This window comes from Culex quinquefasciatus, chromosome 1 (assembly GCF_015732765.1).
Source record: "Culex quinquefasciatus strain JHB chromosome 1, VPISU_Cqui_1.0_pri_paternal, whole genome shotgun sequence".
Classification (NCBI taxonomy): domain Eukaryota; kingdom Metazoa; phylum Arthropoda; class Insecta; order Diptera; family Culicidae; genus Culex; species Culex quinquefasciatus.
This window is the reverse complement of record NC_051861.1, coordinates 4,027,664-4,055,414: the sequence shown is the minus strand read 5'-3', so window position 1 is coordinate 4,055,414 and position 27,751 is coordinate 4,027,664. Positions and strand designations below refer to the sequence as shown.

Below are 27,751 nucleotides of genomic sequence, written 5' to 3'. Positions count from 1 at the left end.
GGGTGTTGTCTAAATTTAGGGGGTTTTGTTCGTATGGGAAATTTTTGGAACTTACGAGGAATTCTTCGCAGGCGGTCTGGTGGTGGAATTGCTTCGACTTGGAAACTGAGGAGACCTGCTCGACGTACGATTCCTGGTGCTGGTAGATCTGCTGATTCTCCGATACGGTAGCAGATGAAGTCTTGGTCGTGCTGCTGGTACTGCTGGTGACCTGCTCCTCAACGCTCTCGACGGCCTAGAATTAGGAGAGACAAGGAGGTCAGAGGTGAGACAGAGTTTGTGACGTGGCGGCCATGGATTCAAACGGCCCATGTTCAACAGGCGGCTGTGACAAGTGCGAGAGAAGGAAACCGACCGGGTTTGCGACATCAAGTGGTGCGCATCATCATCAGCATCATCTCGAGAAGTCTTCACTTCTGGGAGATGAATCTTAGGAGTTTTGAAGTCAAAGGACCTAACTTTATATTATTTAACAAACATTTGTAAACATTTTAAATATTAATCATCAACTATCGATCACAGTGTACATTTTGACACTACCAATGGAATACCCGATTCGAGTGGTAGTTTGACAGTTCGCTCCATAAGAAATACATTGCTTACTACCAATCGCGTCGGGTACTCCATTTTGACAGTTTGATGCACGCTCAAAATGTTCAACCCATTAATTCTGGCAATAACCCCTTTTGCAAATACAACCAAGTGCACCTTCTTGGAATCGTCCGTCCTCTTGCGGGAGCAGGAAAGTGCTCGAGTGCATATTAATATGACGCATCGACGACAGGTGTCGCGTGTGCGCATCACGACTCCACCATCAGGCCTACTTTGATTTTCCTTTCGTCACGCGGCGACGTTGACGAATCTTGAGGGAAAGCGCCTGCAGATAGACACCACGCGCACGCTCGCTGTCACTCAACTGTCAACCAAGGGTGCACGCGCGCGCGCTGTCAGGCGCATGTCACTGCGACAAAAGATACAATTTAGTCCCTTCCGAGATTCCAGCGGACGCCTCTGGCCCCTTCGGGGAAAGTTATTAATGAAGTCGCGCGCACGTTCTAATTCGCGAGCCTGTCTATTTTTAGGCCAGTTTTCGGTCACCAAACGGAACATGGGAACGGATTTTAATGGTGGCAATCGGGCGCAACCGACCGAGCGGCCACCGCGGCATCGCACGGGTTAAAACGCTAATTAATGAAGCAATTGTCACGAACTGCCGCTCATGCAGGCTACATAAATCTTGCGCGGTAGAATTTGTCGCGGCGGCATGTTGGTCTTTATTGTCGTGACGTTTCGGTTGACAGCTCGAGAATAAACAAGATGTTTCTGTGCGCTCCTTTGGCGCTAAGTGCTTGAGAATTATTTTGTTTATCACTTGTCAAGAATTCGGGATTTATGAGGCTGACGGGCCCGGCTTAATTGGTGTTAAATTTAATCTCGGTTAATTTGTTTATTTTAATACTTGTTGCAACATCAGTTACCCTTAAGAAAAAAAACACCAATCCAATCGATGTCAGCCCTGCGTTTGAGATATGTCACTTTCATGCTTACCTCTAGCATTCCATGCCTTGATTTTTGTTGCGTTACCTTCAACTTGACATCTGTCAATTGAATTAATCGCAATAATCTCGCGAATTGACTGAAAATGTAGTCACAAGTAATCAAAATCCAACATCCAGCACCCTCTCCAAAAACGTAATTAACGAGATCACGGCTTTAACCCCCACCAGAAATAATTGGGTCAAGGTCACCAACGTGACATCTTGCCAACCCCCGGAGCCGGAGCAGATTTGTGCCGATATTTCGCACCAGCAACTGCTCGCACTAATCTGCGCAAATGATTTATGATCGTGTGCTTGGGCCATGATAAAAATGTAAAATTCCGAATTTTATGTGCTGAAACTGAATTTTTCTTTTGCATGCTCGGGCATCGGTTGCGAATTTTAATTACCAGGGCCCCTCGCCGCGACCAATTTAATTTCGTGTTACAATTGGAGCGGGAAATATGGTTTGTGTGCGTTGGAAACCCTATTTTTAAAAAGCTATTGCAGATGTGCACCAGTTTCATGGCCACTTTGATCGCGCGATTTGCAGCGCGGTTGTGTGCAACTTGTTGCATGCAAGTTAAGGTTCGGCGGGCGAAATCTTTTGATGACCCCATTTTTTCGACAACATATTAATGAGTTTCCTTGGCGTTCCACAGTCAGTAAACACAGTTTTCAGCTACTAGCATTTTGTTCGGGCTGTCAGAAGCTTCGTTCACAATCGTGCTGTGACAGTTCGTCCATAAAATCGGAAGGCACGGTGGCCATTTATCATTTGTCTCCGTGCAAAACGGATTATGTTTAACAGCTGGCGTTGTTTGGGGTGATGTGACAGTCACGGTCTTGTTTTTGGACCGCCTGCTGAGATGTGCATTATGTCAACGTAGAATCTTCTAAACTGTCTTTTTGTTAGACAATAACAAAAGATTTCGTCAATTTGTCAATTTACCCAAAAATGAGTTTTGCATCCAATCTCTAATGAGGGTAAATTTTGAAACTAAGTGAAACAATCTCATAATTGTTAGTAATTTTCCCAAGCGCAAAGATAAAAAAAAAAACATTTAAAAAACGCACAGACGGAATTCAGGGGTCATCCATAAACTACGTTAACATTTTGTGAAATCGACACTTTGGCCACTCTGGAACCGATTCCGGAGCAACGGCAAATTGTATGGAAAAAAGTTACGTAAAATCAAATTTTGATCACAGGAGGCTGAATAAGCAGAAAACAAAAAACGTCAACAAACGAAAAAAAGGCAGAACGAAGTTTGTCGGGGTAAGCTTGTAACTCATATTTTATTTTTTTCAAATTTACTCCAAAATGAGTGCTGCAATAAGTCAGAAAAAATAAAATAAAAGCGCAAAACTGACATTCAAGTCAATGTTCTGATTTGTAAAAAAGTTATAAAATTACTCAAATTTCATCAATTCCGATTTTACCCAAAAATGAGTTTTGTAGCTCATTTCAGGTTATGATTAATGAATAATTCAACAAAACTGAGTAAACTTTGGCGAAATCTGAGTAATTGAAAATGAGCGAAAAAAAAGCATTATGGAATACGTGACAAAAAACGAGGTGCATACTTTGCTTTGAAAAAAACTTTTTCTAGTTATTCAATAAATTCTGTCAATGAAGACTACAATGTTGGTAATGTCTACATGAAACGATATGCCAATACCAACGTGGAACCCCTTTTAAACAGGTGGTCAGAGTTCAACAACTGCTGGCACCACTGCCAACAAGTTGTTTAATCTAGCGGCACAAATTATTCTCAACTTTTCCGGCCTAGTAACAAAGTAAGTTGAATAAATTCGCAAAAAAAATCAATTCCGAACAAGTGTTTACTCCCCCGATCAAAAGATCTAACCACTGGCGGCACCAGATTTGATTCATCTATTTTGGTCCCATTTCAGAGAATGTGCGCATTTTGGAAGCGACGAAGAAGATGAAAAGTGGTGTTTACGGTTTGGCGCATTAGCCACAATAAACGCGACGAAAAGTTGTTGTTTTTTTCAGGAAGAACATTGTAAACATCTCTTTTCGTTAGATTTTTGTGCAAAAATTTGCGTCAAGCTGACAAAATGGCGAGCTGGTATAACAAGTTTGACGTTTGTTTTTATGGCTACCGCAGACGCCATTATGGCGCGCTGACAGTTTGACCTAATTTTCCGGAATTTGTCACAATCGCGCCGGCGAAAATCTGTTCTGGCCCCGCACTCCATCATTAGTGTCCGTCGTGGCCAGTAAAAATAGTCGCTAGAACCAGAATATCCGTGGGCGCGTTCATGCTTTTGTGGACACACCGGCCACACCACTATAAATCTTCCAAAAACTTCAGTGCGCGACCCTTTGAAGCAAGCGAACGCACTATATTTACATTCCACGTGGTCCGAGGTTTATGGAATCGAGGACAAAACGGTCATCAGTCTCGCGCCGGACCGACCGGCCAAAATTAGGGACATGTTTATTTGTGAGGAGTTTGTTTTGAGAGTGTAACTGCATGATTTTGCGACGTTTCGTACGCCTGCAAGCGTATTTCAATTAACTTAGTTGCAGCGAAGCAAGCCAAATTTTTCGCGTTTTTTGGCTTAGCTCTCAGCTGGATTACGGATCAGGGGTTAAGGTGAGGGCGAGGGGCGAGGATTAACGAGTGATTTAGAACATCATTTGGGGGTTTCTTTGCGGCAATTGCTCGCTGTCTCGTGGACAGAATTAATTGTGGCAATATTAAAAGACGGATTTGGTGCCAAATTATGGCGATGAGTCGATTCAATAAATATGAATGAAAAGACGACATTACGGTTGGGCACAACCTCAAAATTGGACCATCTCATACAGATTTTACTGATAGTTTTGTTTCGCGCGTGATTGTTTAACTATCATTTTATGAAAACAAACTAGTGATATATTTCATTAAATTTTTAATCAATCAAGGTCATTCGCGGCATGATTATGACTTAACTTTAGAAAGTGATGGAAATACAAAAAATAGAATTTTAACATTTTAAAAAATATATACAAAGCATTATATTTTCAAACATTAAAAAAAATCATTCAATAATTTGAAAATTTGAAGATTAAAAAATAGTATTTAAAAATTACAAAACTTCAAAATTCAAAAATTTAAAAATAATATTTTTTTTAATTTTAAGATTTTAAAATCTAAGAATTTTAAAAATTTAAAAAGTTTAGGATTCAAATTGAAAAAAATATTGTTAAAATTGCGAAAGCAACTTTGATGTTGAAAATTTAAAAAAAAGATTAAAAGAAAAAAATCCAAATTAAAAATCTGAAAATGTAAAAAGATGTAGTTTTCACAAATTCAATAATTCCAAAATTACGAAATTCAAACATTTTAAAAATATGAAAATCAAGAATTTGAAGATTTTGAATGGTTTTACAAAATTTCCACAACTCGGAGAAAATATCGATAGTGAAAAGAATTACAATTAGTCCAATGTCAAAAAATTCAAAAACCCAAAATTTCAGAATTTTAAAATCCGTTAATTCAAATACTCTTTAATTTCATAGTCACAGAATTTTGAAATCTGAGCATTGAATGCGTATAAAAAAATATATTTTTTTAAAAACTGAAAAATCTGAGAATTTAAAAATGTTCGAGATTGAAAAAGTTCCATTCAACCAACCAACAAAAATTTTTAAATAGGAATAAATAAGAATCGACCATTTTCAAACCTAGAAAAAAATAAATTCCACAATTTTAAAAAATGAAGGCTCACAAATTGAAAAAATATAAAATTCAAAATTCCACAATTTTAAAATTTTAAAATTCGAAGTTTGAAAAATAAAAAAAATAAAGCATTATATGCAAAGATGAAGTTACAGAATTTGATAATAAAAAAAATTCTAGCATAAAAAAATCATTAGTTCAAAAAAAATTAAAATTAAAAAAATCAATCAAAAGTTATAGTAAAAGAATTCAAAAAAATTAAAGAGAAACCGAAAAAAGGGGATTTAAAACTTCATACGTTTCAAAAATTCAACAATTAAGAAACAAAAATTTGAATTTTAGGAATTCAAAAATTTCATTGGTTCAAAAGTTCAAAAAATGAAAAATTTCAAAAAAAATTAAGTCAACATATTTTTTTAAAGGTCCGAGTTGAAAATTTAATAAGTTCGAAAATAATTAAATTGTTGAATTAAAATATTTGAAATTTTGTAATTTTTTTAACTTCCAATTTTTTTAAAACTATTTATTTTGAAACTTAAAATTCTACAATTAAAAACAATAAAATTCAAAAGAATCAGAATTTGAAAATTCAAAACCAACACAAACTAAATTTTAAATTCTAAAATCTGGTAATTTAAAAATTCGTATGGTCAGAAATTCTAAAGTTACAAAATTTAAATTTTTAACATATGATAGTTCCAAATTAAAAAAAAACACGGACAAAATTCAAGTTCACTAACTAGAGAGTTTTTCGTCAGTATGAGAAATTAGTTTCAAAATTCTAACTGAATTCAAAATATTAAAATTCAAAAAAATTAAATTTAAATAATACTTACATCCAACATCACTCAAATTTGGATAAAAGATACTCAATTTAATTAAATTGTAAACTGAATTCCCTCAAATCGGACATTTGACTCATTACAAACTCAATCGTGTTAATCTAAAACCACTATCATCTAGACAAAACTTACCCAGGAAAAAGTCTAAATCAATTCTTAATGTAATTTGACATAAGTCTAACATTTGCATTACCTACTCATTTCTGAATGAGTTTGGTTTTGTCATAATCTGAATGGTTTCGAATGAGTGTGTTTTTTAAATTATATTTCTTTGGTCTTCGTCCTGAAGGTTTCCTGTGATTTTTTATCATTTTCAGTGCAATACAAACTGAGCCTGGCAACAATGCCGATCGTTTAGAAGAACAAAACCCCCACCCAAAAAATGTATTGGATTTGACTGATTTAACTCGTAGATACAACTCACAACAACAAGTAGGATGCCACGCTTTGTTTACATTACACGCTAAAGAGAAAACAATTATTTTCAGTTTTAATTAACATTTCGCATACTTTTTTTCAGTGGGTCAGAAAGAAATTTTGTGTTTGTTGTTGATTTTGGTGTATCAATTGAGTGAAAAAAAAATATATATTTTCGGTACTTCTAATGACTTAGTGAATATTTCTGCCTGCTGGGTACAAGAAATTGAGTTGTTACCTATCGTTAGTATAAAACCAACCTGTACGTTAGAACTTATTATCAGTTCATTGTAACAGTTTACCAGCTAAACCCAAACAAAATGTCTAACTCAGTTGAAAACATTTTACCCCCGGTGCCAACCGAGATTTGGGAGCAAATTTTCTTGAATCTAACCTTCACTCCGCTACTGATTGTTCGTGCAACCTGCCAGTACTGGCGAGGAATCATCGAAAACTGTCCAGCTCTCCGGACGAGATTCGTGCTTAGACTGAGAAGGGACATCATCCACCAGGCGCCGCCACCATCGCTTCCAGTCGCAAATGCTTTCATTTGCTGTGGAATCACCAAGAGCGTCGATTTGTGGTGGCCACCAATCGGTGCAAGGATAACGAATCTTTGCTTTAGCAACTGCGAGGTTTCTTTGGATGTTTTGAACTATACACCGAATCTGAAGAGCCTTAAGTTGAGCAATGTTGATCTTTCGAAGCGAATTGAACGTATTGAACTCAACTTACCCAAGTTGGAGCGACTTTCTCTGATGAGACCTTCGTCAGGAGTGTTGGACGAGCTTATTCTGGCGGATCTTCGTTTGAAAGCACTAGAATGTAGCTACGTAATAGCATCCGACGTCGCAGAAGCATTGTTGATCACGCTTTTGGTCCGAAAGGTTCAGGATACTCTGGATGAGCTATCATTTCATCATTTGGAACTTCGAGTGGAGCTTTTCGAAGGCATTTCCAAAATCGAGAGACTTAAGCTGAAAAAGTTTAGCTTCACGGAAAATTGGTTGCTCGAGCAAAGCTGGAACTCAACGTTCGCAATCAAATTTGCACGAGTTCAGCCAACCATCGAAGATCTCAAGTTGTGCGTTAGTTCTTCTGAACAGCAGGAACTCTACAAGCTCGGCAAATCTCTTCCTCATCTCAAGCGTTTCGAGATGATCCACAAGCGCAAAACGTCCCTAGAAGCAGCACCACCATTCTTGGGAGCAATGACCTCACTTGAATGTCTCCAAATCGACGCCTTTGGGCCCCATCAATTTGTACACCACGCGGACGTTCACAAGTTCCCTAACTTGAAGCAGCTGACCCTGTCCGGAGCATGCGTCAAGGGAGACAGTTTGGCACAATTTCTGCAAAATTCTTCCAAAATTGGTACAATTTCCTTGGAAAATGTCCAGTTTGATCGTTGGGCAGATTTTCTGGCTTCGCTTTCCGTCCTGAAATCGCTTCAGCAGGTGGAGCTTAAGTCGATTTACATTGCGGAGTTCAACGAAAATATCAAGAGCATCAAGGCGGAAGCAAACGGCACCGTAAGAAGTCTCCGGTTGGAAAACGTCAAGGCCAAGGATAAAGTTTTGTCGCTGATTGGGATGTTTCCTCGGCTGAAGGAGTTCCACGTCGAGAATAGCAACATGTGTGACTGGATTGAGGAGGCAAGGGAAATCGTCCGATTTAATCAACATGAAATGTTTTTAAAGAAGTAAAAATCTAAGATGAGAGGAATAAAACCATTCAATTCAATTAAACTTTAAATTTTTCTTCGAAAATCACTCCAAACATCTCCAAAACCAACACTGAATTCCTAAGTCCGAAAAACTGACGTCTGAAGGAAAAGCACCCCGAAAATATTGATGACAAGTTAGATTTTTAAACATCCTCAGAGAGAACCACCCTGATCAAATCAAGGCAAGCGTTGTCATTTTTCGGAAAATGTAATAGCTGCTTAAGATCTCGCATTTTGATCAAAAATAATTTAACGTGATTCCAACCATGATCTTGCAAGGTCTTATCGCTCGATTGGAACTCAGATTTGACAGCCCGATTGGAGCATTTTGCCTCTCCATAGGGGAAATTCTCGTACGTTTGGCAGGTTAAGCACTCGCTCCTAACTCCATCCAAGTTGCGGATTTTCATTATATAAACAAGTTATTTTATAAAACTGTTGATAGCAACTTGCTTGCTCACTTCTTATTGAGCTATTTATCACTTGATTTCAATTGAGAACTCTTTTTATGAGGTGTAATTGAACGTCGAAGTGATGATATGGCAACATTCTCCTATAAGCTCTCAACTTAAAACAGTTTTAAGATAAGTTCTATCGAATCGATTGCAATTAGGGGAGCTGGGGGTAAGACGGCCAGGCGGGGTAAGACGGCCACCCCACTGTTTTTATAAGTATACTAATGAATATTACTAAAATGTTTAGCAATACTGTTCCTCATGCTACATAATGCATATGGAGTCACCTTTGCCAAAAATATTGTTTGAAATAGTATAAAAATAGCTCAAAATAAACAAATAATTTTTGAACTTGAAACTGGATCTAATTTTCATGAATTACAACTTAGGCATTTTTGTTAGATAACAATATGTTTTCCTGTCTTCAAATATTTTTTCATGTTAAATTGAAGTTTTCCCTAGATTATGTCCTTCGAAAAAAATTAAAAAACGCGATGAGCTATATACAAAAAATGTTTTAAAAAAATAATTTATTTGGGGGCAAGACGGCCACCCGTAATTTGTAAATTTTATTCGATATAGGTTATATTTTTGACGGTTTTTGACTATTAAGACATATTTGTAGATAAGGAAAAGCATTTTCAATAAAACTATCCATTTTTGATCAAAATGCTATTAACTACCGTTTCGACAACATTCTTTACTGTGATATAGCAAAACTCATTGAACAGTATGAAATCCTATCAAACTTTTCATAAAAATCGCTTATTTAATATTGTTTACATAATTTTGATTTACTTATTCTAATCGAAATACACAAACTAATTATTTTGAATCAAATTTGTTTTGTAGTAAAAATTCACAGTTTTTCATAAAATGTGGTCGCAATAATATGAAATCCACTGAGCCAAAATATGAAATTTTTTAAACAGCATTTTTCTTCACATTTGAAACCTATTTTTTTTTCAACCAAAATAGTTATGATGTTCAGAGAAGTCTGTTCAACCAACCATGTAGGTATTTGGGTGGATTTAGCAAAGTTATTGAATTAATTTATAGCACTGGCCGTCTTACCCCACATGGGTGGCCGTCTTACCCCGCGTATTTCATATATATACGATTTCAATTATTTTTTTAAACTTGCTAAAAAGTATTGAAAATTGATTTTTAGACCAACTAATTTATGTCATTTCTATAATGGACTAGTAGTAGAACAATATGTACGTATTTTGAGATCAAAATAATCTGTTGTGTATATTTTATTAGACTTCTCCCTTAGGGTGGCCGTCTTACCCCCATCTCTTCTACGATTTTTTTTGCCAAACCCTTGAAAATTTTGACATTGTTGCGAAATGTTTACGAGTCTCTAAAAAACATGTACACGACAAAATTTAACCATGCATAAATGTGTGTATTTCTATCCAGGTGGAATTATTTGGTGGAATAATTTTACCTGTAATTGTATGATTTTTTTTACATTTTTAAGATTGTAATTTCAAAAAATATAAAAAATCTCAATTTCATTCAATGCTTCTAGATGATAAGAAATTGGTAGCAGATTAAGTTATTGTATTATTTAAGATTTTAAAATATCTAAAAGTTATTAGAAATCTTGAATCAAAATTTTAAAATCGGGTTTCAATTAGATTATCCTTCAAAATTTATTTTAAATTTAAAGATTTCCCCACCGCCAGCCATAAAACGTGTTATTGTATGTTTTCTATTTTCTCACATTTTCCTCACTTCACACACACATTTTTTCCAGCTTCTTAGAAGATGTCTTCGCCCACGCCCAGAAAAATATCGTCATGATTCGCCACAAAAAAAGCAAAACACTTTTTTCTCCCCTTAATTTTATGAACCGCCAACTTATGCGAGGAGCGACATCACAGCAGCCTGCGGCGCACAAAATTTACGCGCGCGCTTGTTGGAGATTTGAGGTGTGATTTTTTTTTGGAGGAAAATTTTCGAAAACTTGATGAACTTGATATACTTGCGCGGTCGGTATCCCGTACTGTCTAATCGGATGAGCAATCACTTTCACTTTCAAGTTTGCACGAGCAATTAGCTTGGAGCACTCGCTAGTTTTAAGATTGATGAGACTTTTAAGCTTAATTAATGCTGAACTAGTTTGGGACCAAGATAAACTTCAGAGTGTCGAGACACGCACCCACGCCTACTGCCACTGGATGATGACCGGTTGCGAGGGGGAAGGTTAATCCAAAGGTTGTCAACTCCGACTACGCGCCTGCTTCTCCTTCCAAGAGAGATCCAAGAAACCCTTGGAATCTGGACGATGATCTGTCACGTACGCGCACACACACGCGGAATTATTCCGGGCACAGGTGACTACGATTGATGAACAACTCGGCGAACAATTATTCGAAATTCACTTCCAAGGCTCTTCTCCAAAACAACAACAGGCGACCAGTCGGCGCGAAATTGTGTACCGAAATGGCGCGAGCTGGGGCCGGTTCTCGAGAGTTCGACTTGCGACCCGCGCGACCGGGTGTGGAGGGGATGGGAGGGTGTAATCTGTGGCCAATCGCGGGTCGACGTTGCGCAGGTCGGCGGCTTCCGGCAAACGTGCGCAGAAGGCTGGCGACGAATCGCAGTGTGTGTGGGGACAAAACTTCGGGCGTTGAACGACGATCAGCGGGAGTTGGAGGGAGTGACGACGCGCCAGATTTGTGCTGGATAGGTACGTGGAGCAGGAGTTTGGGTGGGGCAGGGATACCCGGGGGACGATTGTTCATGTACGCAGGTTGCCGCCGAGGCGAGAAATCTAAATTTATTATTGCGTACAAATTGTTGCATCAAATGAGCTGAAAACTAGTGGTTTCAATTTAGAGTGCAATTTCAAATTTGCTACACTACACTCCAAAGCGGTTCCTTAATATTTTAAAATATTTTGAATTTTTGTTTGTAATTCAATATTTTGTAAAGAACCGGAATTCTCGTCCAGAATAGCTAAAATACGTTGAAATTCCGAGCTTCATCATTTTAAAATATTGTTTATGGAGTTTTTTTCAATATGTCAAAAAAACGGTTGAGATAAGACGAGCACGTTTTTTTTGTAAAAAAATAAGGCCATTGCTTATTTTAGGTTTTAGGCCCTATTCAAATGTCAGTCTTGTATTTAAAATTCTAATAATATTTTTTATCGGAAAGATAATATCACGTTTTTTTCTTTTACTTTCAATATCGATTCAATATCTCAGCAACATCGTCATAAAAAAAGAGTTGATTACAATTTGAGTGATATTCTATTTTAACCTGTACTTCAGCAACTAAAGCTCCAATCTTTGAAGTTTTTTGATACAAAGTTCTAGGAAAATGTTGAACGTTTTTTAATAAAAAAACACCGAAAAATTTCTGAATTTATTCTCAAAAAATCAAACTTGAGGTGGATTTACCTCGAAAATTTGTTTCGGTTTCGTTTTGACCTTTTTTTAAAAGTTTTTTAAAAGTATGATTTTTTTTTAAATTGGCGATTTGTAGAAAATAATGCTTTAGCCAAATCATTTAGGCGGAGGCTGATTTCTGGAATAGTACACAAAAAAAATACTTTTTGTATGGAGTGTGGACAATTTAAACAGACAGACTTAAATTAACGTAGTTTAGATCTTCTGAAAAGTAAGGCATTTTTTTTAGTTTCAACAAAAATTGTATCGGAGGGATCAGAAAATGTCACCAGTGTTCGACTTTTGACCATAAAAATTAGTCCAACAATTTTTAACATATCTTCATTTGCATATTTGGGAGCGTTCTTTTAATTACGTAACGCAGGTGGGGGGAGGGGGCGTTAAAATTTGTAAGGAAATTTTGTTACCAGGAGGGGGGGTCTTAAATAATTGTTTTTGCGTTACGTTATAAAAGAAACCTTCCTTGGAGGTTAACACTCAGCATACCTCATTAGTTCTGTTTGTTTGTCTATCAGAGGCTGAATCTCAGCAACCTTGGGTCTGATCTTCATTGTTTATAAGGAAATTTGTAATAAATTTCCAATCAGTTTTAAATACCCAAGTAACATTTTAGGCTTTATCAAAGCTGTCACAACCGCTATAAAACCTATCAGCCAAAAGCAACATTAAAACCACTAATTCGTAACAGCCTCTCCAGAACCCCGATAAACGTCTGTTAAAACCCAAAAGGACCTCCGCAAAAGGTTGTCACGGCCTATTTATAAAACCTACATAGGAGTTCAAGGCTTCACAACTGAATCCTAACAACATCCTCAAAGCCTTGATAAAACCTAGTCAGGAGTTAAGATAAAATTATATTTCATACGTCTTCAAACGTCTTATGCCAAATAGGTTTTATTTTGGCAAAAAATAAGTCTTTTTCTTGCCAAATGAAAAAAATGGAGTAGGTTTGCAAAAATGGCGATGATAAATAATAGATATTGGAGGTAATCAAAATAATTTGAAAGCTTATCTCTCGCAATTGGTGGCTCAAATTCAGCTGCGGTTGAGATTTTATTGATAAATGTAGGGGAGATAGAGCCAAAAAAATCAACTCACTTCATAAAAAATCATTATTCGTAATCATAATTTTGAATGCTAAAAAATATTTTATTGCAATTCTTTGAATAAAATGATCAAATTATTTATAAACATCTATCGCTATATTAATTATATCAGAAATTCTGAATAAATGATTGTTTTCGTCAAATCAAATCAATCACATTCAATCAGAACACGCGTTTAGCACCATATTTATGCACTGCTAATTGGCCGCGTTAAAAGCTTTTTCAGGAGCTTGTGGTTTTAATCAAGCTTTTTGTATGCCTAATGGCACTTGACAGCTGAACCACCCTTGGTTTTAAAGAAGCATGCGATAAAACCGTTTTGCATGACATTGCCATTGGGTTTTCAAGACTCTCTTAAAACTTTTATAAAACCTTATTGAAAGCCATTTAGCTTTTATTGTCACAAGGTTTTATGTCCGAGGCATAAAACCCTGTTAGAACCTATGAATTAGCTCTTGCTTATTGGTTGCCGTGAATGCCCAAATAAAACTATTAAGCAATCAAGATGCTACCATAAAACCTTAATAAAAATGGTGGCTAGTTGTTTTAAAAATGTTACTTGGTTAATGTATTTTTAATGGTCAAGCTTGAGAATGACTTCTACAGGTAATAAATACAATTATACAAAAAAGTCACGGAAAACTCTAAAAGTGCTACCAATTGCAAAAAAAGTTAAATTCTTAAAAACCGCTTTTTTCTATTTTTTTATGGGATAAAAAAGGCAACTTTAGAGCTATACTAAAATATGGACGGAGATATAAACTGTTAAAACATCACAAAATTGAAAATAAAATAATATTTAATAATTTTACCAAATTTGGCAATTGAAAAGTACCTAACATTTTATTCGATAAAATGCTTCGTTTTCAAGTTGTGGAGGCGGGAGTAAATTCAAACGAAAAATAAACTATACTTTAGATATTTTAAGTAGCCTGAATTATTTTTTTTCAAAATTATCAGAAAATGTTATGTTTGGACTTAGAAAATCGAACAGTTGTATAGAATTGAAATTGACCAAAAGAAGTTTTTGTTTTCTTTTTTTTTAGCTCTTAGGTTCATGTCTGTAGTACATGTTGAAACATTAAAAAAAAACGATTTTCTTTCATGATTTGCAATTGCCACCCACTACCACACATTTTGAGTGCATCATTTGTGAAATATTAATTCGTACATGACACATGTTTTCATTCCTGTCCCCATAGCTTTTAAATCCCTCACGTATGAAGAGAGTGTCTCTCCTCGGGGTGGGCAAAAATCCCAGCCCAGCCAGACAAAACGCTCAATCAGTCTTACTAATGATCAACATGGGCTTCATTTAGTCGGGCCGCCACCGCCGCTGCCGTATCACCCGAGGTTCAAAAATAAGAATAAAATCTACAAAATCCGAATAAGTCTAAATTATTTATTTTACGCCCGGGGCCAGAGCAGAGAGCAAGTGTGAAAGTGAAGCCATCACACTTCCCCCTTTTCGACCGAAATAAATACATTTTGTACGATTTTAAAAGCAAATTGACCAAGGAAGAAAAAATCGTACGTGATCGAACCGATGATTTAACCCCGCGGTCTTCGACCGGACCCAGCTGTTCGCTCGTGGCCGCAAAAATCTGGTTCCACTCCATCTTCCACCAACCATCCCGGCATCGCTTTTGGATTTGCTCGAATTTGTTTAGATTCTGCCGAAAGATCAATATTTTCCCTTTCGATACAACCGGCGTGTAGTGGTGGTCGTGGAAATTTGAGCGTTCCCACTGGCGAAATCCAGCTGGTAAACAACTCGGACCGGCCGGTATCGTCGATCGGATCGAATTTGTTTTGAGAGAAAACATCCGGAGCAGTGGAAAAAGATCCGCAGCGGGAATAAAAACTGTTAAAAATAAATAAATAATTTTAAAATATTCTCAATCTAGAGTTATCGTGCACAATTGACAACTAAAATAATGTCAAAAAGCGCATCGCTTTGCCATGTTACGCAACGATGACCTTTTTTCCCGCGGCACAGCTCTACTCAAGCGCAACAAAGCTGTCTAGACGGCGCGTGCAAATGTCACGTTGCCATAATGGCGGCAGGTGATTATAGCGCTCGCTCTGCAATTAAAAGCAGAACTAACTTCCCGGTTCGCACGTTAACCTATTCCGCCCCCTACGCCAAAATGTCACAGGCGCGGCCGGCTGTCACTGCGCCGTCGTGCAACGGTCGAAACCGAAAGTGTGAATTTCACGCACGAATGCACCTGAGTGATTATCACACTTTCGTCGTGTCGACGGCGCTGTGACGGCTGCCGCGCTGATGAGGATGGACGTTTTGTTGATTGTGACTGACAGTGGTTCTTTTGTTTATGTTTGTTTAGCTGCAACCGTTCGTTTTAGGGTAGACAGCTAATTGTTGGTTTTCGGATAAACAAAAAGATTGAATTACAAAATTTATCAAAATAAAACATTAAATTTTGAAACATTATTACAAATTACGCAAAATAAGCATTTCAAACAATATGTTAAATTATCAAAAATAGTTCGTTATCCGACAAAAAAAACGAGTTTACCCTATTTTCAAACATTTTTCCTCAAAACAACTGGAAAACGACGTAAGGTTTCGCCGCTGCGGTGATTGCATCATACGTAAATAACTAAGTCAGCTGACTTAGATTTTTAACGGTCATGGGCGCATTTTTGGTTTGTTTTCTTTTTTTTTTCAAGTCAACCTTGTCACGCGCCAACTTGGCTGACGCATTGTGCAATTTTAAGGTAAACAAAAATGTCACTTGTCAATAAAACTTTGCTCTTTAAGTTTAACAGGGAAAAACAAGGTAGGTAGCCTACTTAGTCTGACTCACGCTAGAAAATCATAATTTTCCCCAAGAGTAATAAACATAATTGTCACATTGGCTCCTTCGCGAAATGGAAGCCGCGGCGCGACGTAAATCAGCTGTCACTGTCATCACAAACTAAAGTGGCCAAGTGTCACTTAGGTGCAGCCATATTGTTATTTTTGGATAATAACAGTTTTATTTGCCTGTTACGATCCGAGTAAACCTTGCCCACCCGTTTCAACTGACAGGTGGCGGGTCACTGCAATCCGGGCAGGCCATAACCGTTTTTCTTCCGTGAATGAATTTTTGTTTCAATAGACGGCGGAGGAAATTTTGCTCCGTGACCTTGGAAACGCCACGGACCACGCCGTGGGAGTATATTTGTGGACTCTTAAATCTGACGCTGGTTCGGGGAGACGTTTTGTTTTGTTCCGCCCGAAAGGATTCGAAACAATAAAACGAAACGTCAAACTGCGGAAGGCAAAACAGATCGTAAAGTTCCGCCTCTGGGAAATGGAGTAAAATTTTAATTGTTGGTCGAATAACAATAGAATCGCACAAACTTGAATTACCGTTTAAGATGGCGAGTTCAAAAGTGACAGTTTTAGTTGTCAAACGCTTACACGCTTGTGAAAACATGCTTGAATTTGGGTAAAATCAACCGACTCAAATTACCCCACCGAATAATTCCGGTTCGGTTCCAGACCGTGGCCCGAACCGAGCAGCTGCCGGATCATGTTGCCATAATTGAAGGCAACACACGTCACTGTGACGTTTCGTGACAAAAACAAAGAAAAACTTTTAGCCAGTTGCAGTTTATTTATGAGACGAGTGTGGCCATATGGGACATTTGGAGGAAAAATACAGCTGGAAAATTTATGATCCATTCATTTGCGCAATTTGAAGCTCATTTTCTGTCGTGGTGTTTGATTTGGTGGCATGTTGCTGAAAATCAGAATTACCGCTCAGTTCGAACCGGTTTGGATTCGATTACAGCAGTTTATGGTAATTTGAAACAATTTTTGAGAACACATAAACGAACCTACTCAGATGTGAGTAAGTGGGACAAATGTCAAATTTGGGTGAATTTCACTCAGAATTTAACAAGAATAGTGGACTTCACCTGAGTGAAATTCACCCATTTTTTCGTTTGCCCCACTTACTCATCCCGGGGTAGGTTCGATTTTTACGAAAATTGAGTATTTTTGAGTGAGGATGTATTAACGTGTTTTTTTCTGATTTCTAAAGATTTAAAAAAATGGTATGGGGAATGATTAAATTGTACAACAAAATGCATCCATAAATGCGACGCCGCTCGATTTGTACTTTTCTTCACATGATCGCTCTCAACCTCCAAGGAAGACCGACCAACGATGCTGTCATGTCACTTCGCTCAGCGAACGATGACGCGACTTCGTTCCATCTCGCTCGCACTAACGCCCCAAACATGTGACACAGAATGAAATGTATTAATTTCAGTTTATAATAAGAATTTTAGCAATTTTTATTTTTCTTAAAGGGAGGTTACGAACCTACCTGTGTCGAGATTTTTCTCGGTAGATGAGATGATTAAGACGAGATTTCAGCTGTTTTGGCACTGTGCGAATGTTTTCATTTTTCGCACGCGCTCTCACAAATTGGGAAATTCTTCAAATGTTTCACGGGTACGAACCGTGCCGCGGGTGGTTATTTTCGCATAAATCGTGGCAGTTGTTAAAAATGTTTGCCAAATTGTTAGAAAGAGGTGAGGTTACGTAAACATACACAAACGGACACGAACATATCTAGTCATCGCTGAAACTTGGCAAAAAGCAAAAACTGAACATAAGTCAAAGATCAACATCAAAGCAGCCATTGTCAAATCATAAAATAATGGTTACACGCTGAAACCAATCTGTCAACTTTCAGCAGCTTCCATCAAAAACGTCAAACAGCGAGCGCATTGATTAATTTGCTTTCTAAGGGGCACAAAACATATACTTTTCCTTAAACTTTTTCAGTGTGTTTAGTAGGAAGGGTGCTCTGTGTGTTATTCGTTGTCGAATTAATCCTAGCATGTGTGTTACAGAGTATTACTTATGGCGCGAAAGCGTGGTGAAACGTGTGTGAGGGAAACGTGTTTTTGGTTGCAAACAAACTTGCATGCAAGCTGCTCGAATACGTGTTTTCAAGTATTTGAAAGCGCGTTTTGATTTTCTAGCAGCCGACTAACTACTGAAATAAAATAGAGGAAATGTATATGTTTTGTTTCATTTATTTCGTTTCCGTTTAACTCTGAAGATTGAAGAAACGTCAAACTCATCTTGTTGTAACTTGAACGAACCACCACCAACGCGAATAACACGCTAAATTTTACCAACTAGATGACACAAGTGTGCGTTTGTTTGTGTATGCTCGACACAGTGACTAGGGGGAGGAGGAAGAACAGAGATAACGATAGGTAACTAGGAAAACTCAATCTACCTTGATCGTAAAGGTGCCGTTCGGGATGTTCTGGCCGCCGAATTTGATGTCCAGGTCGTAATCGCCCGGGTCCTTCAGCGTGTAGAAAATGTCAAAGAAGCCGTCCTTCTCGATCACCTCCAGGTCGACGTCACTGCGAAAGAATGGTTTTTAATTCAACGCATTAATGATCATTACTATTTTAGCGTGTACGCTTGTTTTGACATTTCATTTTTGTAAATAACTGCGAAAGTAAAAGGAATACCAAAAAAAAATTACCAAAATTTCGTAACAGAAATATTTACCTAATTTTAAGCTAAAATTTAACGCGATTATGGTCGTTACAGTTAACCGTGCACGCATGTTTTTGCATTTCAGTTTTAGTCTTTAAATGCGAAAATCGTTGTGAATTTTAAATTGTTAGGAAAAGTGAAGTGTAGAAAAAATATTTTGCGATGAGAGGAACAAAATATTTCTAATTCGTCAGTTTTGAAGAAATTTAAGAGTTTTGTATGGAAAATGCAAACAACTTTCGATCAATAAACGAGTTTCTAAAACTTCTCCGAAACTTACCTCGCTTCCGAGTGGGACACAATCTTGCAAGTGACGGCACCGGTTCCAGCTTCACGGGCATCCAACGCCACGTGGTTCTTCTTGCCGTACTCCTGGTTGGTCGGGATGGCCTCGAGCAGTTTGACTTTTTCCGCCTGAAAATTTTGAAACATAAACCCTTCGGAACTTCAAACCACAAACCGAACGACCTACCTCTCCGGTGGGGATGGCCTGCAGTAGGAAGGGCGACCCGAGGACGTCCTTGCCGCCGCACTTAATACTGACATTGTAGGGTCCGCACTCGTCCGGCACGAACGTTACGGCGTAGGTGCCGTCCTCGACCTGCTCCATCTTGGGCACCAGCGGCTTTCCGTCCGGACCCTTAATACTAACGTTGATGTCCTCGGTGGCGGGCGCTCCGGCCGTTCCCTGCTTGGGCGCGTCGATCTGGAACGAGGCCGGTAGCGAGGCGGGAAGGTTCTTCTTGGTAGCGGCATCGCCGGACACCTTCACCGGTGCGGCGGCGTCCTCCGGGGCCGGAGCCACGGTCATGACGAAGGGACTCGCGCTGACGTCCTGGTCGGCGAAGCGGACGTGAGCGGTCAGGACGGAGTCCTTCTCCGGCGGGATGTACGATACGGAGTACACTCCGTCTCCCCTGTCTCCGATTTGGACGCTGATCGGCTTACCATCGGATGATGATAGTTTGACGGCGATCTTACCGGGACCAGCCTGTCCGCAATCGATGTAGAACTCGGCCGGAACTCCTTCTTGGACTTGGTTGTGCTCGATTCCGGGACCGTAGACTTTGACCTTGTCCGGTCGAGTGGCTTCAGTGACGACGACCTTGAAAGGTGATCCAGGGATGTGTTTCTCGGCGAAGCGGATCGTGATGTCGTACTCTCCGGGTTCGGTCGGTACATATTCAACGTCACATGAGCCATCCCGATTGTCAGTGCAGCTCATCTTGGCCTCCGAAGGTCCTTCAATTGCCAGCGAAAGACCACCAGCTCCGGCACCACGAGTTTCTACCGTGAAAGTAGCTGGTTCGTCAGTCAGGGCCTTGTCCAAACCTGTGCCGAAGGCACGACAGCGAGTCGGATCACATCCGGACTTGACGTTCACGACAAATGGTGATCCCGGCACGGGAACACTGTCGTACAGCAGGTCGATAGTGTGACGACCTGCCTCGAACGGAGTGTACATGATCCGGAAGATGTCACTGTTGTCACTGGGAACCAGCTTGCTCGGGATCTCGTTGCCACGAGGATCGAAGATGTTACAGGACAGCTTACTCTTATCCACGTCATCGCCGACCTTGCTCATGTCCACCATGAAGTCGGTTGGAGCGTTCATGATGACACCTAGAAGTGGAAAGGTGGATTAGACCATTGCAATAGACATTAGGATGTAACAAAAATGACTTTTTGGTGGGCATTCAAGGGTTTGTTCCGGTGGGCATACTCAGCCCAAATCCAAAATATGAGCTTGATTGGACGTAACAGGAGCTGGCGCTCCGCCCTTCAATTTTAAATGGGAATTAACCCGTAAAAAAAGATTTTTTCAAAAATGTCACTTTTTGAGGCATTTTGGCCACTGAAGCGTTTATTTTCAACATCATTAGCGTGTAGGCCAGATCCTTGTGCATCTTTTGGTATATATAACATTGAAATTTGGAGCACCCTGGAGCTCGATACAGGCCTTCAAAGTTTGGCATTTTTTCGAAAAATCGGCCCCGGCAAAATCAAATGGCGTCTAGGGCGTCGCGAGGCGCGACGCATATCTTTTTTGCCGGGGACGATTTTTTGAAAAAATGCCAAATTTTGAAGGCCTGTACCGAGCTCCAGGGTGCTCCAAATTTCAATGTTATATATACCAAAAGATGCGCAAGGATCTGGCCTACACGCCAATGATGTTGAAAATAAACGCTTCAGTGGCCAAAATGCCTCAAAAAGTGACATTTTTGAAAAAATCTTTTTTTACGGGTTAATTCCCATTTAAAATTGAAGGGCGGAGCGCCAGCTCCTGTTACGTCCAATCAAGCTCATATTTTGGATTTGGGCTGAGTATGCCCACCGGAACAAACCCTTGAATGCCCGCCAAAAAGTCATTTTTGTTACATCCTAATAGACATGGACACGTTTCAATCAGTTAGTTCAAACAACTCGGGAGGAAGCCATGCAAATCGGAGGAATGTTTAGTGCTCCAAACAACTAGGGCAGCGGACACTCAAAACCACAACAACAACAACAGAGCACTCAACGCATCGCGTTACCGTGCGGTTGGATTCCCATCCCGGACACCCGGATGCGACTCAGATTCGGTTCCGGCACGATGATCGCCTGAAACGGTGACCCGGCGATGTGATCATCGTTGAACGTGATGTTGATGGTGTAGTCGCCGATCTCGGTGGGCAAATACGCCACGTTACAGGTGCCATCACCGTTGTCTCGACAGTTGATGGCCGCCTCGCAAGGACCTTCAACGGTGACGCCCAGCCCTCCCTGACCCGCTCCCCGCGTATCGATCATAAACTCCGCCGGTCGGTTTATGATTCCCTTCACCAGCCCGGGACCGCTGGCTTGAACCTTGCGAGAGTCCGAACCAACGAGACACTGCAACCGGAAGGGTTGCGGAGTTATCGGGGTACCGCCGAAACTTACACTCAGCAGGTACTCGCCCAGCTGGGTTGGAGTAAAGTTCACCAGAAAACCCTCCGCCGTAGGAATCACATGCGCCTTGATGCGATTGCCGGACGGACTGGTAATGGTGACGGCGAGATCGGCCTTCCCGATCCCGTTCGTAATAACCCGGAACTGCTGTAAACTGTTCAACGGAGCCGCTGCACGCGCGATTTAAGAATACTGTTTAATCCCCCTGGTTTAAGAAACTGATCGACTGATCTACTTACTGGGCTCCAATCCGTCGACCTTGATCTTGGACACGTCCACGGCCGGGTTCACGGAGACTTTGGGTGCAATCGGAACCTTCAGACCTCCGTAGGTCATGTTGGTGGTGTACGTTCCAGCCAGAGGTGGGATCACCTCAACGGCGTACGTATTGTCGTCGTTGTCGATTATGCGCACCGGAACCTTCTGCTTGGTTTCGTCGTGCACCAGGTTGACCTCGAGCAGACCGTTGCCAGCGTCCCTGAAAGGGTTGAGATCGTTAGAATAGTTGGAGAAAGGGATCGAGACGGAAAGTTACCTGGCATCAACGTTAAAGTGCGTTGCTGCATTTGGTCGGTTTCCGGACTCCAGCCATGGGCCAAAGAACTGCACCTTGGACGGATCCAGGGGCGTTGAGACGTTCACGCGGAACGGTGATCCCGGGATGGCTACTCCGCCGTAGTTGACCTCGACGGTCACGGGATCGGCGGTAGGTGCGGTGTAGGTTACCTTACGGACGCCGTTCTCGTTCTTGGTCATCTTGTGCTGCAGCGTGTTGGCGAACACGTCGTTGATCTTCACCTCGAGCGGGGCTTCGCCAGCGCGGCTTGCGTCAACGGTGAACTCGGTTGGTTTGTTGGTGATGACACTGCCGTTCTTCTCGATTCCGGGTCCCGACACTTTGACCAGCTCCGGATGGAAGTCGTCGACCTTGGGCAAGATCTGCGCAATGTACGGACTCTTGGGGATGTCCTCGTTGTCGCAGAGGATGTGCACGGCGTACTCTCCCGGGGCCGTCGGGTGATACTTGACTAGAGCCGATCCGTCCCCGTTGTCGTGGCACTCGATCTCTGCCTGAGACGGTCCAGCTATGCTGAAGCCCAGGTTACCGGTTTCACCGTTAGTTTCGACCACGAAGCTTGCCGCGCTGCCGACCATGCCGGACTTGAGTCCCGGACCGTACGCCACGATCGAGGTATGCTTCTGAGGACCCACGGTGACCTCGAACGGCGACTTGGGGATCTCGACGCCACCGAACAGCACCAGGATCTTGTAGCGACCCTCCTTCAATGGAATGTATTGAGCTTCATAGGTTGTTCCGTCAACCTTACGGATGTTGTACTCCGGGATGATTCCGCCCGGGCCGAACACCTTCACTTCTGGCGTTCCCTCCCCGGCCCCCTCCGTGTAGATGCGGAACGTAGTGTCTTCATCGTTGACTCGAACTCCGACCGGCTGCAGGCCACGACCACTGGCGCGAACCTTCCGCGGATCGCACGTTGGAGCTACGCGAACTCCGTACGGACTGTTCTTGATCTGTTGCCCGTTGTAGAACACATTCACCGAGTGGAGACCCACCAACTGGGAAGTGTACTCGCAGCGGTACTGGTTCGGAGCCAGCTGACGCAGTTTGGCCGCGACCGTTGTTTTGTGATTGGCCGGATCCAGGATGATGACCTCCGGAACTCCCTTGCCGGCGTCCTTGGTGGAGATGTCAAAGTACGTTTGCTTGTTGACACAAACTCCATCTGGAAGCAGACCGGGACCGCTGGCGGTCACCTTGGATGCATCGCCTGCCTGGCTGTCCACCATCACCTCGTACGGACTCTTCGGGATGTCCCGACCGCAGAACTTGACGTACACCTTGTGCGGTCCCTCGATCTTCGGTATGTATGACACTGAGTACGTTAAGTTCTTGTCGTTGTTGTATCGACAGTCGACCTTCTCCTGGTTTCCGTTCGGATTGATGACGGCGACTTCGACGGTACCCTTACCGGCGGAGAACGTCTCGACGGTGAAGTTGGCCGGCGCTCCGACGACCGGTCCGGTTGGTTCGATTCCCGGTCCATAGGCGCGAACCCTAACGGAGGTGAACAAAGCTTGATTAGTGGTCCGTCGGAACTGGGCGCTTGATGGTTGTAGTGATCACGAGCGCAACTCAAAGCTTGCGCAACAAGAACAGAACTTGTGGCATGCGTAAAGCGCTTGATATTTACAGGTTGGTTGAATTGATCCAAAAATATGACATTTGCATACCTTCAGCGTTGATTACCTTGACGCAGTCAACGTAAACAATGCTAGAGGTAAGGTAGGTTTGACAGCCCAAAGGATTAGGGGACAGGATTTTGGGGAAAAAGGAAGAGGATGTGCGTCAGGAGGAGTCATTTCTACCGGATGAGCCGGATTAGTCACTAGCAGAACTTACAGCTACACACAGAGGTAAAGAAAATTGCTTCCTAAATGGTCGTGTTGTTTTCTAATAAAATTTAGAGTTTTGCGGCTTTCGCAGCTATATAGGGTATTTTAACCATTAGTGGACCCCCTAGTAGAGCCGAAGCACATTTTTCACAAATTTTCAATATTTTAAGCACTTTTTCATAACCCTTTGTACAAAACAAAGAAACCTGAAGTCATTTGAACAATTTTGACTATTTGTTTCATCAGTTATTTGTTTTTGAGCAGAAAAATAGCCAATTGAAAAAAAGTTTTTTTTGCCTGTTGTGGACCCCCTTTTCCTATAGTGGACCCGGGTCCATAATCCGATTGTGGACCCGGGTCCACTATAGGCAAACTGTTATTTTTATACCAAATTTAACCGATATTTGATGTTTTGATGCATGGTATAGGTCTAATGATAGATATAATGAATAAAAGATGGATTTTGCTCACTTTTCATCATGAACAAATATGTTTTGTTAACAAATTTGGCATTAAACAACAAAAAAAACCTAACAGACATTTAAACACATTTATTTCTGAAAAAGATCAGAGAAAACGTTTCAAAAACCACTGTAAACATACAAATAATTTAAAAAAGTAATTTTAATGCAATTTTTTCCATATTATTTACATAAATGATTGACCGAAACTAAACAATAGATTTGTTTACAGTTGCTGATAAAACCACGCGTGTGTATTTAAAAATAATGTTTTTTTTATTGATTTATTATTATAAAATATCATTTCAAACTGCAACTATGATGTTTCAGTTAAGTACCATTAACTAAAGTTTTGATTAATTATAAATTCTTTCGGCTTCAGCATTTTTGGTACTTTTAACATGAAAACAGCTTTATTTATACTCATAATTGATAAAAATATGCGTTTATGTTGATTACAACAAGCATTTATTGTATGTTTAAGAGAAACTTTTGCCTAAATACACAGTTTTCTTTATTTTTGTAAGTTAAATTAACGGGGGTCCACTTTTGGAACAGTTTGGATTTTCGTTGTCCTATATTGGACCCCCCTAATTTTTGCTCGAAAATGAGCAGTTCTTCGCTTTATTTTAGTAAAGTTTCTTAAACTTACATTATTTCGACCTGCTGAAGTTGAATAATCAGTCAAAAAATGATTGGATAGTTAATTCAATCATAAAATATAAATGCAGTTTTGTTGTGAAAATGCTAGTGGCCATGGCTGATTTCAGATGTCGAACTCAAAACACTTATTTTGGTGAAAAGGACGATTCAATGACAGTCAACATTGTTTTAAATGATGCTGAACATGCCAAATTAATGATTTGTAGACAACAACACGCTTGAAATTGTGATTTTATTGAATTTTTCATCAAAAACCCTTCAGAGGGTCCACTATAGGAAAGGGGTCCACTAATGGATAACGTACCCTAACAAAGAACGCAACGTGAATAACTATAAAAAACGATACGCGCAAAATTATGGCAAGATGCGGTTCTGAGAGAGAGGGTTCTTCTAGAGAAGCGACACGGCAACTTACCGCGGCGGTGGAATACTGTGTGCGGCGTGCAAGAATGAGATAGAAAGAAGGAAATAAAAAAACGTAAAATATTGTTTTGTCTCTCCTGGTGACCCTTTTGTTTTTTTGGAAGGCGAGTTTGTTTTGAGAGTAAAAGAGAGACAGAGAGAGACACTATCTACAACTATTGTTCGAAACAGGGCAAGCTAGTGGGGTTCGTTTTCTGGTCAAATGTGTCTGTGAATGCCCCCCGGAAGGAACTCACCTGTTGGGATTGGTTCGGGGTCGCAGCGGAGCGCCTTGCTTGATCTTCGCGTTCGGGTACTGCGACAGGTACGTCATCATGGACTGCTCGTCAATGTTCGGGTTGACCATTTCCTCCGGACGGATCAACTGGCGTACGTTCAGCCAGTCATCGGCCAGGCCCATCGCTTCGGTGGCGTTCTGGACGGCATCCTTCGGATCCCACATGGGCCAATCCGGGCAGAGACCGGGTGCGACACCGTCCACCAACGCACCGATCGCCTTTCCGCTGGTCCAGTCGTTGGTGAAGTTGTTGATCGGCAGATCCGGCACCAGTCGCTGGATCCAGTTCATGAGACGCTGCTTCGGCGTTGTGGTGTTCCCGTTGGTCTGGTTTTCGCCGTCATCGCCCTCCCACATCGGCAGCGATATGGAGTAGTGCAAGATCAGCGTCCAGATCAGACCCATGATCAGCTTCAGTTTGCAGTCCACAATGTCCGATGAATCTGGAAGACAAGCGTTTTATCGAATTTTAAGAACATTCCTTGTCTTTCCCAATAACAGTGTATTTGACATTTCTCAAAATGACTGTTTTGTACACGCTAACGAAAAGTAACCTCAATGACGTCATGCTTGGAGGAAGTCCCTTGGAAATAACACCGTGACATCACTCTCTTGCTGAACTTGCGTTGATAGCGCGCGTTGAAGAACAAGAGTTGAAGATCGCAACGGTTGGTAATTACCCCTCTCGGCAAAGAGCGAGATGAAACAGGAATGTGAACATTTTTTTCACATGGTAATCAAAAAAGACTGTTAAAATATTTCGGCGATGATCGCAGCGCGGATGCGGTGATGCAATGGTCGCGAACATTCTAATTAGTTCATCAATGTGATAATTTGTTTCAGATTTTTCATCGTGTAATTTGAGCCGAGCTGTCCAAAAATGCAGTGTTGCTAGTATTTCAGTTGCAAAAAAACAATCAACAAGGCGACATTCCTGCCACATTCCTCCCAAATCCTTTCCGTTTCGCCAAATCGCACAAAACTTCTTGTCACACGCAGCTGTCACCTTCGGTGACAACCTGTCAATCACCTTCGCACACCGCCTTTTGCGGCTTAACTTGCGGGTTAAGCCATTTGACCATGTTTAATTTAGCGCCAGAGGCTCAAAAAAAAAAACAAGCGCCTACTACGATTTCGCGCGTTGATGACTCGGAAGTGCAATCTTCGCCAAAAACAAAAGTTTCCTTCCTTGAAATGCATCCAAATCACGTGCGGCCATGAACTTGTGCCCCCTCTTCCTAACCTCTAATCCAAACGGGTTTCGCCAACCTTTCCATTTCGTTGCGCGGTCCGTTTCTTGGTCTGAAACTCGGGTTTGGATGAGAACAGCAATACGATACATAAACAACAATGCGATGATAAACATATATACATTTTTTCGGGGTTGTTTTGCTCCCATCATTCCGCTGAAGTCATTTAGTTTAAGTTTGTTGTTTTTTTTTTTTATTTGCAGCCTTGAAGATATGTCAGCACTTTTTTTTTTGGTTTGAGGCATCGACGTAAGGGTTTCGGAACTTGCCGAAATTGCTGCTGCGAATCTTGAAGAGGGGGGTCACACACGCAAGGTTCAGTAACCCTACTTCCCCCTAGACGTGCAATTAGTTGTTGATGTTTAAAAAGAGATTATGGCTGTCAATTTGAAAATTTTGACAGCCGGGCAGTGTTGGCTGACAAGCTAAATTTAAACATAATATTTTAAATTAAATTGAGAGTTTGGTTTTATGATCGTCCATAACGAAGTCCAGGCTGCGACTCGATTTTTCATTATTTGACAGCTAGCGCAGTGCTGCCAGCTGCAGCAAACCAAAACAAGTTCTGTTCCCCCAAGTTAACGA

The 27,751-nt window shown here is 40.8% G+C and overlaps 1 protein-coding gene across 1 annotated transcript in view; it reads right to left on the bottom strand.

The window, feature by feature from the left end:
- Positions 1-27,751, bottom strand: part of LOC6032657 (filamin-A) — a 74,037-nt gene that overhangs the window by 38,939 nt on the left and 7,347 nt on the right. The window contains 9 exon segments of the mRNA XM_038249689.1: positions 56-235; positions 18,475-18,607; positions 19,027-19,160; positions 19,219-20,369; positions 21,281-21,847; positions 21,917-22,155; positions 22,213-23,754; positions 25,632-25,646; positions 25,876-26,359. Coding sequence (XP_038105617.1) covers positions 56-235; positions 18,475-18,607; positions 19,027-19,160; positions 19,219-20,369; positions 21,281-21,847; positions 21,917-22,155; positions 22,213-23,754; positions 25,632-25,646; positions 25,876-26,359 — 4,445 coding nt within the window.